The 15,949-nt window shown below is 49.9% G+C and overlaps 1 protein-coding gene across 1 annotated transcript in view; it reads right to left on the reverse strand.

Moving 5' to 3' along the window:
• Window positions 1-15,360, reverse strand: part of Col4a1 (collagen type IV alpha 1 chain) — a 108,828-nt gene extending 93,468 nt beyond the window's left edge. Inside the window, exon 1 of the mRNA XM_051169671.1 lies at window positions 15,132-15,360. Within this exon, the coding sequence (XP_051025628.1) occupies window positions 15,132-15,215 (84 nt within the window). The 5' untranslated portion in view covers window positions 15,216-15,360. The remainder of the gene's footprint in view (window positions 1-15,131) is intronic.
• Window positions 15,361-15,949: the final 589 nt, after the last annotated feature.

Below are 15,949 nucleotides of genomic sequence, written 5' to 3' on the forward strand. Positions count from 1 at the left end.
GCCCAGGCCCAAACCAGAACCAGGTTCCCACCTGGGGTTTCCACCCAGTTGAAGCATGTCACAATAGAAGCTGGTGGCTGGGTCTCATGGGAGGTAACTGAGTTGTGAAGAGGCGCATCCCATCGGTCAGGGCCATGTGGCAGAGTGGCCTTGCTGAGGAACGCCTGGCCAGAGCTCAAGGACATGAGGGGATAATATGGCTTCCTCAAGTCCCACATGGCTTCCAAGCCTTATGCATAGGAAGCAGATATGGAAAGAAACAGTCTTCCTTTAAGGAACCAAGCAGGAGCTGCAACCCCAAAGCCACAGGGAATGCAGACGTTTCCACTTAGGAGGGGCAGCAGGGGTGGGAGAAGGCTTCCCACAGCCAGGGTCACATAGGATCCACTACAGGAGAGAGAAGTGGGGAGGGGGGAAATGTCATTACCTCCTTGGGAAATAAAGGTCTCAAGAGAAGCAGAGATTTGCATCTCTGACAACCAAAAGTGAGTTTGCCAGTCTCAGTCAGTGCTACGGACTGGCTGGCCCTCACGGCACCTACGCTTTTCTACTTTTTATACCAAATGTGTTTTCCTTGGACAAATAAAAAAGAGACTTGCAAGAAGGTGTAAGTCAACCCAGGCACAGTGGTAGAAGCCTCGGCCTCCTGTTTAGGAGGAGGAGGTGAGAGGATCAGGTTACCCTGGCCAACCTGGTGTACAACTCGAGACCCTATCTCACAAGAAGCAAAGTAACTACAGAGAATGTCTTAGCAAGGAAGCAGCAGACATTAGCACAGCAGCTCTGAAGTACCCAAGCCTGGCTTCCTGCTCTCTCTCTCTCTCTCTCTCTCTCTCTCTCTCTCTCTCTCTCTCTCTCTCTCTCTCTGGACTCAAGTCACCTCCCACTTCGCCTGAGAAGACAAGGCCTGGTAAACATACCTGCTACTGGCCTTGTCCGCTCTCAGGAAGCACCCATGGGCCTTTTATCCACCAATTTCCCAGTTCCCAGTCAAAGAAGACTGACTACCTAGCTACCCCCAAGCTCACGCTAATCTCTCTCGGCCCCTCTCTCTCTGGACTCAAGTCACCTCCCACTTCGCCTGAGAAGACAAGTCCTGGTAAACATACCTGCTACTGGCCTTGTCCGCTCTCAGGAAGCACCCATGGGCCTTTTATCCACCAATTTCCCAGTTCCCAGTCAAAGAAGACTGACTACCTAGCTACCCCCAAGCTCACGCTAATCTCTCTCGGCCCATGGCCACTTCCTGCCTCCTCATATGCTGTGTTACTGCACATCTGTGTCCCAGACCTTAAGACATAATTGCAGCCATCTTCAGAGGCAGCAGATCTGTCTGCTGAAAAACTAGACCAGACCAGAGCCACAAGGCACCCAGGAGCCCCGGGCTGCTCCTTTAGGGGCCACTGCCGGCCGCCACCTGCTCCTTCCTCCATCTTCCACAGAAAATGTCCTCTCTGCGCCCTATGTGACCAGAGGCAGATGCCAGAGTAGTGAGCACTCAGGGGCCCTCGGGTTGTTTCAAGGTCTCCCCAGGAAAGGGGCTAAAGAGGTCTGACCTTGGAAAGAGGATGACACAAAGGGGCTGGCCTGGCAGCAGCCATGACTAAGAACAAAGCTATGCTCCAGCCGCCCCCCCTCTGCCCCCCCCACAGACCCGCCGCCCCCCCCCGCCACCCCCCCCCACCCGCGGACCCCCCCCCTCCTGCCCTGAGCTCTAGCTAGCCGCACTTCTAAGCACTTGGCTCCCTTCGAAAGCAGTTTGATGTTTCTCTAAACAGGGCGGTCCTATTTCACACTCAATAATTTTTACATGCTGCTGCATAGATTCTGTGATTTTTCTTCCATTTTACAGCCCAGTTAACGGCCTTTTAAAGTTTACTTTCCCCAGCCATGCAACGTGTGGATGCATTTATGCCCACATGCCCACAGGGACCACACGGCAAGCCTGGGGACTGCATTGCGAACCCATGGGCAGCCTTCAGGATTTCATTTCCACATCCCCGTCTCCACCCCACCCCCCGCCACCCCAGGGGACACGCTCTGTGCAGCTTCCAGTTTTATCATCAAAATGTCGTTGCACTGTTTAAAGTTTATGTCCAAGACATAATTTCTTTTGTGATTTACCCTCTTAATCAGCACATCTAATGACCAACAACATGTTTACATTACCCGAGAGTTTCCCTTAAAAGGCAGCCTCGCCGGGAACATTCTTTCTCAGTCTCCTCAGCTCACTTGCCCCCTTCCCTTTGGACTCCAACTCCACTCCCAAAGTACAACATGAACGTTCTCAGAAGCGTCTGAGACAGCCAGGGCCGCCTGGGGGAAGGTACCTGTCCAAGGTCCACTCCTGGATCACCCCAGTTCATGAGCTGAGCGCCTTGCAAACCCTTCACCTCCCCTCTACATTGCACCAAATGCAGTTGGGTTGGGTTTGGCATCTTTCTCACTTTTGTCCCACCAGTGGCCCTGGGCACACAGTCAGTCTCCTCCGTGACAGGTGGTCAGTGAACCGGGAAATGTGCCATTGGGTGGTACAGAAGCAGAGTCACTGGGATGACCCAGGGATGGGTCTCCATCCGGCCAGGAAGGGATGGAACTATCTCTGCCCAGAGCACAGAGAGAGGCAAAGCACCCTGCTGCCCCCTTCCTGGGACTAAGGCCACCCCTAGCTTACCTGTCTGGGCATCCCAAAGCATCCATCCTGCTTAACATCCTGCCCTTGCCCCTGAGCTTTTCTCGGAGGACCCTTGCCAATGCCAAGGGGCTACTCTAGATAAACGCCACCTGTTTTGTTTTGTTTTGTTTTGTTTTGTTTTTGCCTACTTTATGTTTTAAAACAATTTTTTCCAAGCCTTTTCCCTTCTTATTCCTTACTCCTTCAGCCGCTCTCGGCCTTTTGCCTCTGAGGCTGGGTAGAAAACAGGCAGAAGGGTTGAGCTGTGGTCCCTTCATGACCAGCTGCCCCTGTCATGGCACAGGACTACACTGGGTGTGCATAAGTGGTGCCCATCAGTGGACCCAAGGCCAGGGGAAAGATGATGGTTTGCATAGCAACAACTTCCCATCATCCCTAGGAAGCACATTAGCTGCTTCCTCTTGCCCAGGATCTGTAAGCTTTGGTCCCAAAGAGTATCACTCCTAGGAAAAGGCTGTCATGTCAACGTGACCAGAGCACTAACAGATGGAAGTCAGAGCTGGGCTGGGGACAGGCTCTGGTTGCTGATATGCATGGCCAGTGTGTCCTCAGCACCTGCAGTTTAACAGCAAGACCACTGTGCGTTTTGTAACCAGAGGTCCTCAGTTAATGTGGCTGGGGACTATGAAAACACCCCCTTTCTCATCATCTTGAACCCCCATTCACCTCACAACCACCCACACCCACCTATCCCCACCCACACCCACTACACTCTCCCTGACTTGTCTGTGGAGCACTGCAACTTTAAGTCAAAGGACAGTAGTCTTGTGTCATCATGGTTGTGACACACGCTGTCATCAAAGCATGCTGCTTTTTGGAGCATCCGTCCCTCTTTTTCTTACATCTGGCATTTCTACATCTGACAGCTTCACCCTCTGTATACCCAAGTCATTTCCCAAGGCTAGCTTTGTGTGAAACAGAGAATCAAGCCCATTTCAAAATTTCTTTCTAAAATTGAGCAACTCTGAATGTCTGTGGGTCTCAAGACAGTGCTTTCGGGGCACACTATAGGACAAGACGCCCAGGGGAAGGGCTCGGGCTCTCTTCCTGCATTTATAGCTCTTTAGCAAATTTGAACTTCTGAGACACTCATGAATTAATAGAGAGGGACACATTTTTAAACTGTGTCTAGTTGAGCCTGATAAAAGGTAAAAACTGTTTGCTTGTACTAACTCCGTAGTCACCAAGAGCAGCGGCTCCTACATGCTCTTTCCAAGCCTAATGAACAGCGCGTGTGCAGAGATGACACACCACACGTTTGTATGCGTGAACATCATTTAGCCTATACAGTATACACATGCACATACAAATACAAAGTACACAATATATATGAGCATGAGTGAGTGTGTGTGTGTGTGTGTGTGTGTGTAGTCATTAAAAAGCCTTTCTTTAGGAAGTCCAGCTGTCAGCATGCTCACTGAACACACCTCACACACACAAGCCAGCACTCTGATAAAGCAATGCACAGAGGGCTTGGAACAACACCTCAATGCTTAAGAGCACTGGCTGCTCTTGCAGAGGACCCAGGTTCAGTTCCCAGCACCCACACTGTAGTTCACAACTGCCTGTTATAGGAGGTCTTACACTCCCATTCTAGGGGCTCCTGCACACGCACACAGTACAGATATGGCACATATATATACACACACACACACACACACACACATTCAGGGACACACACATACACATAAAATTAAACAAAGAAAGAAAAGATGATATAAAATCCAGCCTGTGCAGAGGGCTCTCCCACTGAGTAACTTTCTGACCTGGGCTTCACTACAGTCAAAGATGGCTTCAGCAGTGCATGTGCATATGTGTGTGTGTGTGTGACGTGTGTGTGCATTTTTCTGTGTGTGCACATACATGTGGATGCCAGAGAACACCTTTGAGTGACATTCTTGATGCGTCAGCTGTCGTTTGGCCTGGGACTCACAAGCGGGCTTCAGTGTGTCACCAGGAAGCAACACCCAGGCCTCCCCAGTGCTGGGTTCACAAGCACGCACTAACATGCCTGGGTTTTGATGTGAGTTCTGAGGGCTGAATTCAGGACCTTATGCACTTCGGCAACTGAGCAATTGTGTTGGCCCCATTATCAATACTTGTGTGGCCGGCTAAGTATGACTATGGCAGCTCATACTGTGCCTCGCCGAGAACCCCCTATAGCCCTACTCTCCCCCTCTCACTGAGCCCTTTCCTCCCCACATGTGCTTCCTCTTCTGCCGTTGTTTTTTTAAATCTTTATTCTAATTTAAGAGAAAATACAATATTTGTCTTTTTTTTCTCAATATTTTTTCTCCTCTCTTTCCTTTAGTTTCTTCCCCTACAAAATGATCCTCCATTCCACCTTCATGTCCTAAATACACATCACACACACACACACACACACACACACTCATACACACACATACACACACACCTAGATTTAACACTTGAGAGGAAATGTTTATCTTTCTGAGTCTGGTTAATCTCACTTAAAATGATGACCCCCAGCCCCTTGCATTTCCCTGCAAATGACATCACTTCATTCTTTAAGGCTAGGAAACCCCATGGTCTGTATCCACCATGTTTTCCTACACTCATCTGCTGATGGGCTATTTCCATAACTGCGCTGCTGTTCATTGGGCACAGTAAGAATCTATGCACTGGCTTCTCCTCGCAGCATTTTCTGTCATGGGCTGGACTCACAGCCACGAGCCATTAGCTCCAATGCCTCCATCCTCACGCAGCACTTGCTGCGGTCTGTCTGTGCACAGTTCACACCAGTCTGAGTTCACACTGGGACAGACCAAAGTCAAGCTGCCCTTTATACTCCTCTATGGTGAGGGAGAAGAGTCTCAAAGTGACTCTCAAGATGAGTGACTGCACAGGGTGTCTGCGAAGACAAGGCCTGTGAAGCAGGCGTAAACACTCAAGCATCGGAGGCTCCGGAGATGTGGAGGGCATGCTGGCATTGCCACTGTGTTCAGAGGAGCACTAGAGACACCTCATCTAATCTTCCCGTGTTGGCTTTATTTCCATCATGTTTTCCACCTGGGAAACCTTAAACATAGCACTCAAAAGTTGTGCAATAGCAGTCTTTGATTGCATGTGTGTAATATTAATTGCAATTAATTATGTATGTGTCCCATTAATTGCAATATTTTATCATCCATCCAGTAAGCAGCCTGTTTTAAAGAATGCAGCAGAGGTTTGAAAAGACAGTCTAGCCAAGAAGCCATCAAGGAGGAGTGAGTGGCATCTAGAAACATGGCAGCCACTCACTGGATCCACTTCTCACACAACCACATGGACACAGGCCTCACAGCAATCCTAAAGGACTGGGCCACCATTCCTGACTTATAGATGAGAAAACGGAGGCCCAGAGAGGTCAGAAAGCTTTCCCAGCATCACAGTTACATCTTGGCAAGTCAGGAATCTAACCTCATCTCCTCAGAGTCCAAGTCTGTAGCTATATATGACACTCTTCCTTGAGTTTTAGGACCTACATCAATAACTTGTAAGGCTCGAAGGGAAAAAGTCACATGCTTACTGTTCAGTAGAACATCGTATCACCTTGTTATTAAAATTACTCTGACATCCACTTGAGCACACACCGGAATTCACGGTTTATGAACAATCTTAACCAGGTGCAGTTTTTCAACCAAAAATGAACAAACATACATCTGTGGAATGAATTTTAAAAGCTAGGACAAGAAGTGACATATGGTACCCACTGTCTAATACTCTGCATTTGCATCTTAGGGAGCTCTTGATGTTATTTTATTTTTACTTACATAAAAAATAATAAAGTTTAAAAAATAAAACAGTGCCCAACTGACTATGAATGATGACTTGTTGAAGTGGGAAAGCCGTGTCTCAGAACACATTAGTGAATCAAGGCCCCATAAAAGATGAGAAAATATCCAAAGTCAACAAGGAAACATTAAACCATTATTTTAGAAAGAATTTTTTTTCAATTTCAAAAGCCTGAATTCCAGAATAAAGAAATATAACCATTCAATTTTCAAGTATTTGGGAAAGCAAAATCTAATTATGAAGAAGGCGCCCAATGGTGACTGGGTCAGACTTGGGTAAAGCACTGATAAGAAGCATATGGTGTTGGCCCCAGCCTTGCGTGCTAAAGTGTCTGTCAGTGCTCAGCTCTAGGTGAGGGCTGCATCAAAAGAATTCACCCAGCGATAAACAATGCCATGGGAACCAAAGTGTCCACCGGTCAGCAAGTGTCGCTGATCCTAAGCTGACAGTGTGTATGCATCCAAACTAAACCTAACTGATCCAGAAATTAAAAGACCATCTGATAGCTAGGATCTTTCCCCAGCACTGACCCATTTTCCTGCCTGCCTTGGCAACCTCAGCTCAACTTTATAGGCCATTTCCTGACCAAAATTTAGGAGTTATTTTAAACCACTAACCCCAAATGGTCCTTAATCTCCAGGAAATGGGTTTGGTTGTAACGAGACACACATCAGATAATTCCCAGTCGGGGAGCCAGGTGGCCCAGGCCAGGGAAGGGAAGTGGGGTGTGCTGTGTGGGCCTGCACAAGGGTCAGTGCATGTCATCACACGCCACAGCTGGGCTCCACCCCAGCTGGCCACCACACAGATGCTCACTCACTGCCACCCTCAGCAGGTGAGTTCCTAAATCCCACTGCTAAGGCTGGCGAGGCCCTGCGAAGCAGCTCGCTTTTCCTGGTGAAGAGAAAGGTGCTCAGGGAACCAGGGCAAATTAAGTCACCAGCATCTGCTTCTTCACACACTGTCTATAAGCTGCTTGGGACCTTCCAAGGAATGAACTGTCAGCCATAATGGCCCCAATAAGAAACAAGAGAACAAGAGTGAGGAGGGATACTTTGCATGCAATTGGTTTGGCTTCAACCTAAGGGCAAGTGGATGGTTGGCATGCGGATACCACCGGGCTGCTAGCCAGAACCAAACCATCCACCATGCCACTGGCTAGAAAAAGCAGAGACAACAGCCAGAATCTATGCTCTCTAGACCAGTAACACCCCTGCACCTCACACTGCTGGTTCAGAAACTCAGGGTGTATCATCTATCCCTTGGTGATACGGATGATGGTATGAGCTTCATGGTGCTGACTTAACGATCTAAACACTCTCCTCCAGCCCCCACTGCCTTGTGACATCACTACTTGGCTATTTACTCCTCGGAGTTTACTTTTCATTGAGCCAACATGATATTGCTTGGCATTATGCAAACACTGCGTGAACACTTTGCAAACAATGGCCCGTTTTCTCCTCATCAATCAGGTCATTGCCTTTCACACATGAGGGGGCCAGAGCCCATGTGGGAACATGTTACACACATACACACACAAACACACATACACACACACATACACACACATACACCGCTACCACCCTCAGGTCCTTAGTCCCTTCCTCCCTAGATATGCCCCATAGTCTTTCCAAAGACATGTGCTTGCATCTGATTTCCTAGCATTCACCTACTGGAGAAACGGGCTTTTCTTTCATCTGGCTAAGCTTAGGTCACCAGAATTAAGACCAACCTTCTACTCTGATGAACACACTGGGTTCTAGCTAAGTTCCCAAGCTTTAGGCTTTTCCATGTAAGCATTATAATAAATATACCAAACTCAGGGTCTGTGTTGTTTACCTACGGAAACCTCACACACTGCCATGGTAATGACGATGCTGTCACCATACATTGAGCTCTGACATGGGGGCACACTGGTCCTAGCACATGCAAATCGCTCACCTGGATAACAAGTGAGCAAATTGAGATACCACCGTGTTCCTTTAAAAAGCCGAAGCTGTAACTCAAAGCTTCAGGGCTAATCAGGGGCTGGAGAGATGGCTGGGTGGCTAAGGGTGCTCGTTGATGCCGCAGAGGACCTGAGTTCAGTTCCTAACACCACAACAGGTGGCTTGTAACTACCTATCTGTGACTCCAACTCCAAAATCCTCTAGTCCCTACCTACTGCACTCAGGTGTATGTATACTACAGTTAAAAAAAAAAAACAAAAGCCTTTTTTTAAAATTAGGAGCTAATTAGGAAACATAATTGCCAGGACATAAAAGATACTAGAAACTACATAGTAGCCCAATCCTTGCCCAACTGTATTATATATTCATGTTGATTTCTGTAAGAAAGACACAGGGGGAAAAAACCACAACAGTTACCGTTGGGCTCATCCAGCACCTGCTTAGACAGGACGTGAGTGCCACCAGACTAGAACCCTGAGCTGACGTCTGTCTTCTGTCCTTCAAGAAAGAGGAATAATGGCTACTCTTGTTATCCAAGAGTGTCACTGCTCCCCACAGGGGCATGTGTCTGTCTTTACTAGGGTTTTCTGTTGCTGCAATGAAACACCATGACCAAAAAGTCAAGTTGGGGAGGAGAAGGGTTTGTGTGGCGCACACTTCCACATCACTGGTCATCACTGAAGGAGGGCAGGCCAGGCACGGAGGCAGGAGCTGATGCAGTGGCTATGGAGGGTGCTGCTCGCTGGCTTGCTCAGCCTGCCATTTTATAAAGCCCAGGACCACCAACCCAGGGATAGCACCTCCCACAAGCAGCTGGGCCCTCCCTCCATCAATTACTAATTAAGAAAATGCTCTACGACTGGATCTAATGGAGGTATTCTCTCAGTTGACGCTCGGTCCTTTCAGATGACTCTAGCCTGTGTCACTTTGGCATAAAACCAGCCAGGACAGGGGCTGACGATGTCCCGAGAATCCTGAGTTACATACCTCACTACAAAAGTGGGTCTTCATTTTCCAAAGGAGAAATTTAACAACAAAAAAATAAGCCTTCTAATTAAGCATCAAGAACAGGAGGAATTCAGCACCTCTAGAAATTGGGCTGAGTTCCTGAGCAGTGGCAGCGTGTGCCTGTGACCCCAGCACTCGGGAGGCAGAGGCAGGAAGACTTCTGTGAGTTCGAGGCTGGCCTGGTCTACAGAGTGACCTAGAAAAGCCAGGGCTACACAGAGAAACCCTGTCTTGAAAAAGGAAGAAAGGAAGGAGGGAAGGAAGGGAGGGAGGATGGGAAAAAGAGGGGAGAGAGAAAGAGAGACAGAGACTGCTGAGTAGTGCCCACTTCTAATCAGCTAAGTCTTGGGTAAATGAATAATCACTAAGTGGCTTTCTATTTGGTGTACTGGGCGAATGGAAAGACTGCTTCTCTCAGTTCACAGCCAGTGTGTCTGCTGTCCTTAGAGTAAGAAAGGCCCCAAACACAACAAAATATGGACTTAATTGTAAACTGTGGTCATCTACAAAGAGTGGGATAGAAGAGCAATGGCTGATGATGTTCCATAGCAGCTCTCTAAGGCACCGTGACAGGTGAAGTGTGTCTGCTGTGTCTGACTCAGACACCGCACTCACCTTTTAACTTACCACACCCCAACAGAGATTTAAAACCCAGATAACATGGAGTGCACGTACAGTGTGCAACGTATAAACCACCCCTAGCCAGGCTCCCATGATGAGCACCGCTAACCCACGAAATAAACTATTTACACAGCGGGGTCAGCACTGTGTGTGTTTCCATGTCATGTTTAGTCTGTGCTGGAATATCTGCTCAGAATTCCAAATTCAGGGAAAACACCTTCCTTGGCCACCATCTCCTTTTGTGTTCACTAATAATACCACAGGATGGACACTGGGACATAGTTTCCATGAGCCAGTGCACGGCCCCGCCACAACTCCCCGGGGGATGCTGAGGGAACTGCCTGGAAACATCAGAACCAATTAATTACCAGTGATTAACGTATGCCTCCGCCTATGTGTCAGGCTCCCTCCCTAACACAGGCAAGGTGCTTTAAAAAGATGTGTCCTTAGGCATCTTATAATTGGCAGGGATGTCAGAACCGCCAAGGCGATGCCAGAAGAAAGTATGAGGCAGAGAGAGCAGCCTGCTTTTCCTAGTGTTTGCGTACTTACCTCACGCGCACAGCTTCCCTGCAAAGCACACGCCTCCAGGGTCCCTGGAATTATCCTCACCTTATAGACGTGTTGGGGGGGGGGGCGGTGAGAGGCTTGAAGATGACATGGACAGAGCGACGCTCTCAGTTATGATGATCTGTTAGATTCTATCTACACTGTGACTCTAGGGAGCGTGTAATAGGGAATTCAGAAGACAAGGGGGAGGTAGGTGTTTTTGCAGGTGTGGGAGCATCAGAAACAAATCAGTCCCTGCGGACAGGGAGACCGGCTCTTCCTGAGAGTTACATGGTGCCAGGTAGTGAGGGTGCCTACAATATCCCATGCACCCACACACTAAACAAGGGTGAGGCAACAGAAGGCCAGGCAGTATGTGTGAAAGCTGGCTCTGTGTAAGTCTGAAATCAAAGGAGGGAGGCCAGGGTGAGGCACCGTGGGCTCTCAGCTCAAGAAGGCCACGGGCAGGGGTAGTGGAGAATGCAAAGGGCAGATCCCCAGACAGAGAGCTGAGGAGGAGGGGGGAAAAAAAGCAGGGGGGCTACTCCATAGACAGTCCCAGTGGGGCTGGGACAGGAAGTGAAGGGCAGGAAGATAACCTTGCACCACAGGACAAGGCCAGGAGAACAATGGCAGGAGCACAGGATAGACTTGGGCCCCTGAGTAAGAGAATGCCAAACATTAACCCCAAAGGAATCCTAAAGTTAAAACCTCAGAAGAAATTCCCAAAGACCCGGTTCTGATTTTTGACGCCTTCATTGTGTGCCGGACAATGGCAGAACTCGTCCTCGGTATTGTCTGCAGCTGACGCATTTGCTGGTCAGGAAAAACAATGCGCCAAGATACTATGTTAGGCATTCTATTGTTTTTCTTGCCTACTTTATCCCGAGTTCCAAATGCCAAACCCGCTTGAGAAACACTTTAATGAGGTTAATCTGTCTCCCATGTTGGGAACAATCACTGCTCAGTGCTGGTCAGTTGTGGACAAACATTGGACAATTCATCCCTAATAGAGATCCGTGCTGGGTCACCTCATGAAGCCCCCTCCCCACTTATCGCCAAGGCTCGGTGGTCCTGCGTGGCTCCCATTGTCTGTAAAATCTTTACCAGCTCTTCACTAAATAGCCCAGCTTGTCAGGCCCTCCCCCCACTCTCAGGAGTAGCCCACTCCTGTTAATGAATAATGTGGGGGTTCCTGAGGTCCCTCCTGCCCTTGCTCAAATCCACAGAGGTTTTTCTGGGTCAGTTCTCGCAGGCACTCCTACCCTGAGTAGGTCATCCTTGCTTAACTTTCCAACCTCCCCCGCCCTACCCCGACTCCCAGATCTTCCACCTGGAGACAGGGGACAGGTCACACACTGGGCTGGGCACTCCTTATCTCTAATGGCGCAGACCTTGCCCTTTCACTCCTCTTAGGCTCTGTAAGACCAAAGGCCAGCTACTCCAACAGCCAATCCCACAAACATCTCCAGGGAGAGATTTCAAGGTCGTTATGGAAAACAAAGACCCTTAAGATTGACAGATGCCAGGAGATGCCATCCTGCGTTCTGCTATGGGGCACTGTCCTAATACCCAGGGGCTTCTAGTCTTGCCCCAATGCCTCCCACAGGTTTGGGGGATAACACCCTTCCAGAAGTTTCCCCTGTCCCATCGAAACCCAGACTCAGTTCTCCTATGTATGTCTTCCCCTTCTCTCGGTTGTGACACTCCCTGCTTTTCTGTGTTTCTCATCGGTCTGTGTCCTCAGGCCAGGATTGCATGTCACTGCCTGGGACATGCTATGTGGCCAGCGCCTGCCTGGAACAGGATAGGAAGTGGGTGTTCCAAGTGCATTTGTCAAATAAAGGGACAAAAGAGTACATATAAGGAAGGGATGAGTGTGACTGCAAGGGAAACTGAGGCATGGGGGTGTCCAAAAGCACTCTAATTAACTGCTCAATAAAAGTAACCATGGACTCCTCTCATTGAACATACTTGTGCCGTGTACACCCAGTAATTCAAAGTGTCAATCAATTTCTCTGGTGGAGCCCAGTCTAGCACACACATGGTTAATGCGCAGACTTCTGTCTGGTTTCAGAGGCCTTCGCCTTTCCCAGCCCTACTCCATGTGAAAAGGGCAAGGGGATTGGGTACTGCCCTCACCAGCACCGCATTTCCACCAGTGTGCCCTGTTGGGGCTTATGTAGGAAACCAGCCTTCCCATCCATGGGCAAGGAGAGCCGCCCATACTGGCACGGGAACAGAATCTCCCTTCCTTGAGCTCTTTGGTCTTTTGGTCCCTGGAGAAGTGACTAATGGTCAGGGGACAGCAGGACGGCTGGGCAAGCATGGCCACACTTAGGGGAAAGTTCGTATCCCAGACCCAGAAGATGCTTGCCTGTCATATGCAGCACTCTGGTGCATCGCCAGACTGACCTGTAGCAGCTTACCATCTAAATGGTGTGCTTCGAGTAGGTTTGACTTGGGTAAATACAATGGATGCTACTTTGTTGCTGTGGTATCTCTGACAGCTAGTTTTAAAAGGAGCAGGGCAAATTTGTTATTGCTAGCATGAAAAGAACACTGATTTCTAAGCCAGGGTAATGCTGTTTTTACACAGATCTTCTTATATACCCAAAAGTCATGTGCACATTAACAGGTTTCCTAATTTAGGATAACTATCACACCAAGGTGATGTCTGAGGGTGCCCACAGGCCAGATTGCTTAAGATACTTCAGACAGCTTGAGGACTAGAGAAGAGCAAGTGGCCAGCAATGTGCTCGGTCTTACAGAGCAACTAATAGAAAATAAATCAAGCTCCAACTTCAACATTACTTCATTTGATTTTTCAAGTGAGATCGGGAGTTCGGGTGGGTGACTTATTCTTTTTCAAGTCCTCAGTGTCTGGAAGTTAGATCTTGCAATTAGCTTTGCTAACACAATCAATGAGAAAAGAACTTAATTCCAGCAGTGGCTCCTGCTTTTTCATCCTAGTGACCTAGCCTGGTCCCCTTAGAACTCCAGATCTTTTGGTTAACGTTTCCCACCCTGAGGACTGAACCCAGAGTTATGCACATGTCAGGCAATCACATCGTCATGAAGCTATACTCATAGACCATCTTTTATGTTTGTTTGTTTGTTCTTCTTAATTATTTTTAGGAAGGATCTCACTAAGTTGCCTGGGGTAGCCTTGAACTCACTCTGTTACCCAAGCTGGCCTTGAACTTGTGATACTCCTGCCTCAGTGTGCAAGGAGCAAGAACTATAGGCCTGTATCACCAGGCCCAGCCTAGCAACCTTGCTCTTTCGAGAAACTCCCCTCCCCATGAGACAGGGGAGTTAATCAGCAATGTGGGGTGAGGGGAGGGGAGGCCAGGAACAGGGAGGGAAGTCTCTGAAATCGGTTGGGGATGGAATCGTCCCTCAGTAACCAATGCCATTAAGGAGGCAAAACTCATTTAAGAAAGCCTAGTACTTATTACCAGTTTATTCTAGTATGTAACAGTTAATAATTTATAGTATAGTTGATCGGTATCGCTCCTGCAGAAAAGAGGTGAAATTCTTAAAAGGAAAAAAAAATGCAGAATTAAGAAACCGGTTTTTTGTTTGTTTTTTTACATTGGAAGTGCCCATAAGCAGCAAACATCGTTTTTTAGGCATTTAAGAGGGAAGGCAAACTGTTGAGAGGCCACACCTTGTGGCCTTTGGGCTTGCATGGCTGTCACAGCAGCAGCTGAAGTGTATTCTCTAGAGGCCAAGGCAGAAAGTCTGGCCCGGCTCCTCCAGAGCTGGAAGTCTGGCTCTCACAAATATCTCCCAGCGCCCTCCTGGCCAAGCACAGCACCAGAGGAAACAAAACTAAAAAAACAATTTGCGCAGAGAACAATACGATGGAGTTTCGCTTTGGTTTCACACTCAAGTCTAAATGTGGTTATAATTTTCAGGCACACACTCATAAAAGGCAAGAGTTGAGGCAGTGACTTTTAGGATGCGTAGAAGAGCCCGCTTCTGTTCTCAAGCGTGCTGTAGGCTACACAAAAGTCGTGGGAAAGCAAAAATACAGATGTTTCCAGGAAAACGGCCTCAACCATCACGGTCTCCAAAGAACCAGAAACACGCCCAAAGCGGTTCCCCTTGCACATGTGTGTGGGACTCTGAGTGGCGTGGGGTGTGTGTGTCCACCCTACCTTCCCCGACCCACTGGCATACCTCGCCACTGAGCGCCTGGACGATGAAAGTTCAAATCTCACTTGCTTCCCGGGACCCTAAGCCCGCCATGGTCGCGCTAAGTTTCAGTCCCCTCCTAACTCTCCCGTACCCAGCCCGTAACAAAGGAGGTTCCGTAATGGATGCGCGATCGCAGCCCACAGGGACCACGAGCGGAGACCCACAGGAAGAGTGCACCTGGCCGTGCCACCCGCGATACCCTCGAGGGCCGGGCGGGGTGACCGCGCCAGGCGCTGGACAAAGAGGCCTCGCAGGGCACCGGGGGTGCAGGGCGGGAGGCTGTGGAGCGGAGCCCGCAAGGGACTCACCTTCGCAGCGGCCCGGCTGCGCTCCTCGTGGAGCAGAAGGGCGGCGAGTAGCAGCAGAAGGCAGGCGCTGAGCCGGGGCCCCATGGTGGCGCGCCCGGGGCGGCGCGGAACCAACGGAGACGGCGGGGAACTGCAGCCCGGTTCCCGGGGGCCGCAGCGAGTAACTCAGTCTCGGAGGGCCCGAGTGGGAGCCCTGCTCACCGTCCCGGGTGCCGCGGCTCTGAGCAGAGACCTGAGCGCGCGGCCCGAGGAGCTCCCCAATTTGTTGGCGCTGCCCCCTCCCCTCGGCAGTGCGCGGGCGGCGTCTCCAAGGGGAGGACCCTGCGGCGCGGGTAAGAGGCGGAGGCTGCGCGCCGCTCGGGACTTGGTGTCGCTGAGAGTCCGAACACAGGGGTTCTGCGCTCCGCACCCAGCTCCTCCCGCGCCTAGATCTTCTGAATCTCTCGGCTCGCCAACTCCGGGCAAGCACCGGCGAGGGCCGCCGGGGCCCGGAGTCCGGCACCCGCGGAGCAGAGCCAGGCGGGCCTGGCCGCTGGTGTGCTGCGGGCCGACGCTTCTGCAGGGCTCATGCGCGCGGGCAGTAGCTCCTGACGCGAGACCCTGAGGTGAGAGCGACTCCCGGGAGGCGCCGAGACCCAGGCCCCAAGTCGTGGACTTGGGGCGCTTGGGGCCAGGCTGAGGCTGCGCGTTCCATTGGATGGGAGTAGAAAGGAGATAGAGGAACGGTGATCGCGCTGCTTTGGACTAAGCGGCTCCAGGCAGGGCCTACGGAGAAGAGTCCCCTTTTTTTCTGTCTCCTGATGGGACGGGACTTTGGT

Source organism: Acomys russatus, chromosome 27, assembly GCF_903995435.1.
Source record: "Acomys russatus chromosome 27, mAcoRus1.1, whole genome shotgun sequence".
Taxonomy (NCBI): Eukaryota; Metazoa; Chordata; class Mammalia; order Rodentia; family Muridae; genus Acomys; species Acomys russatus.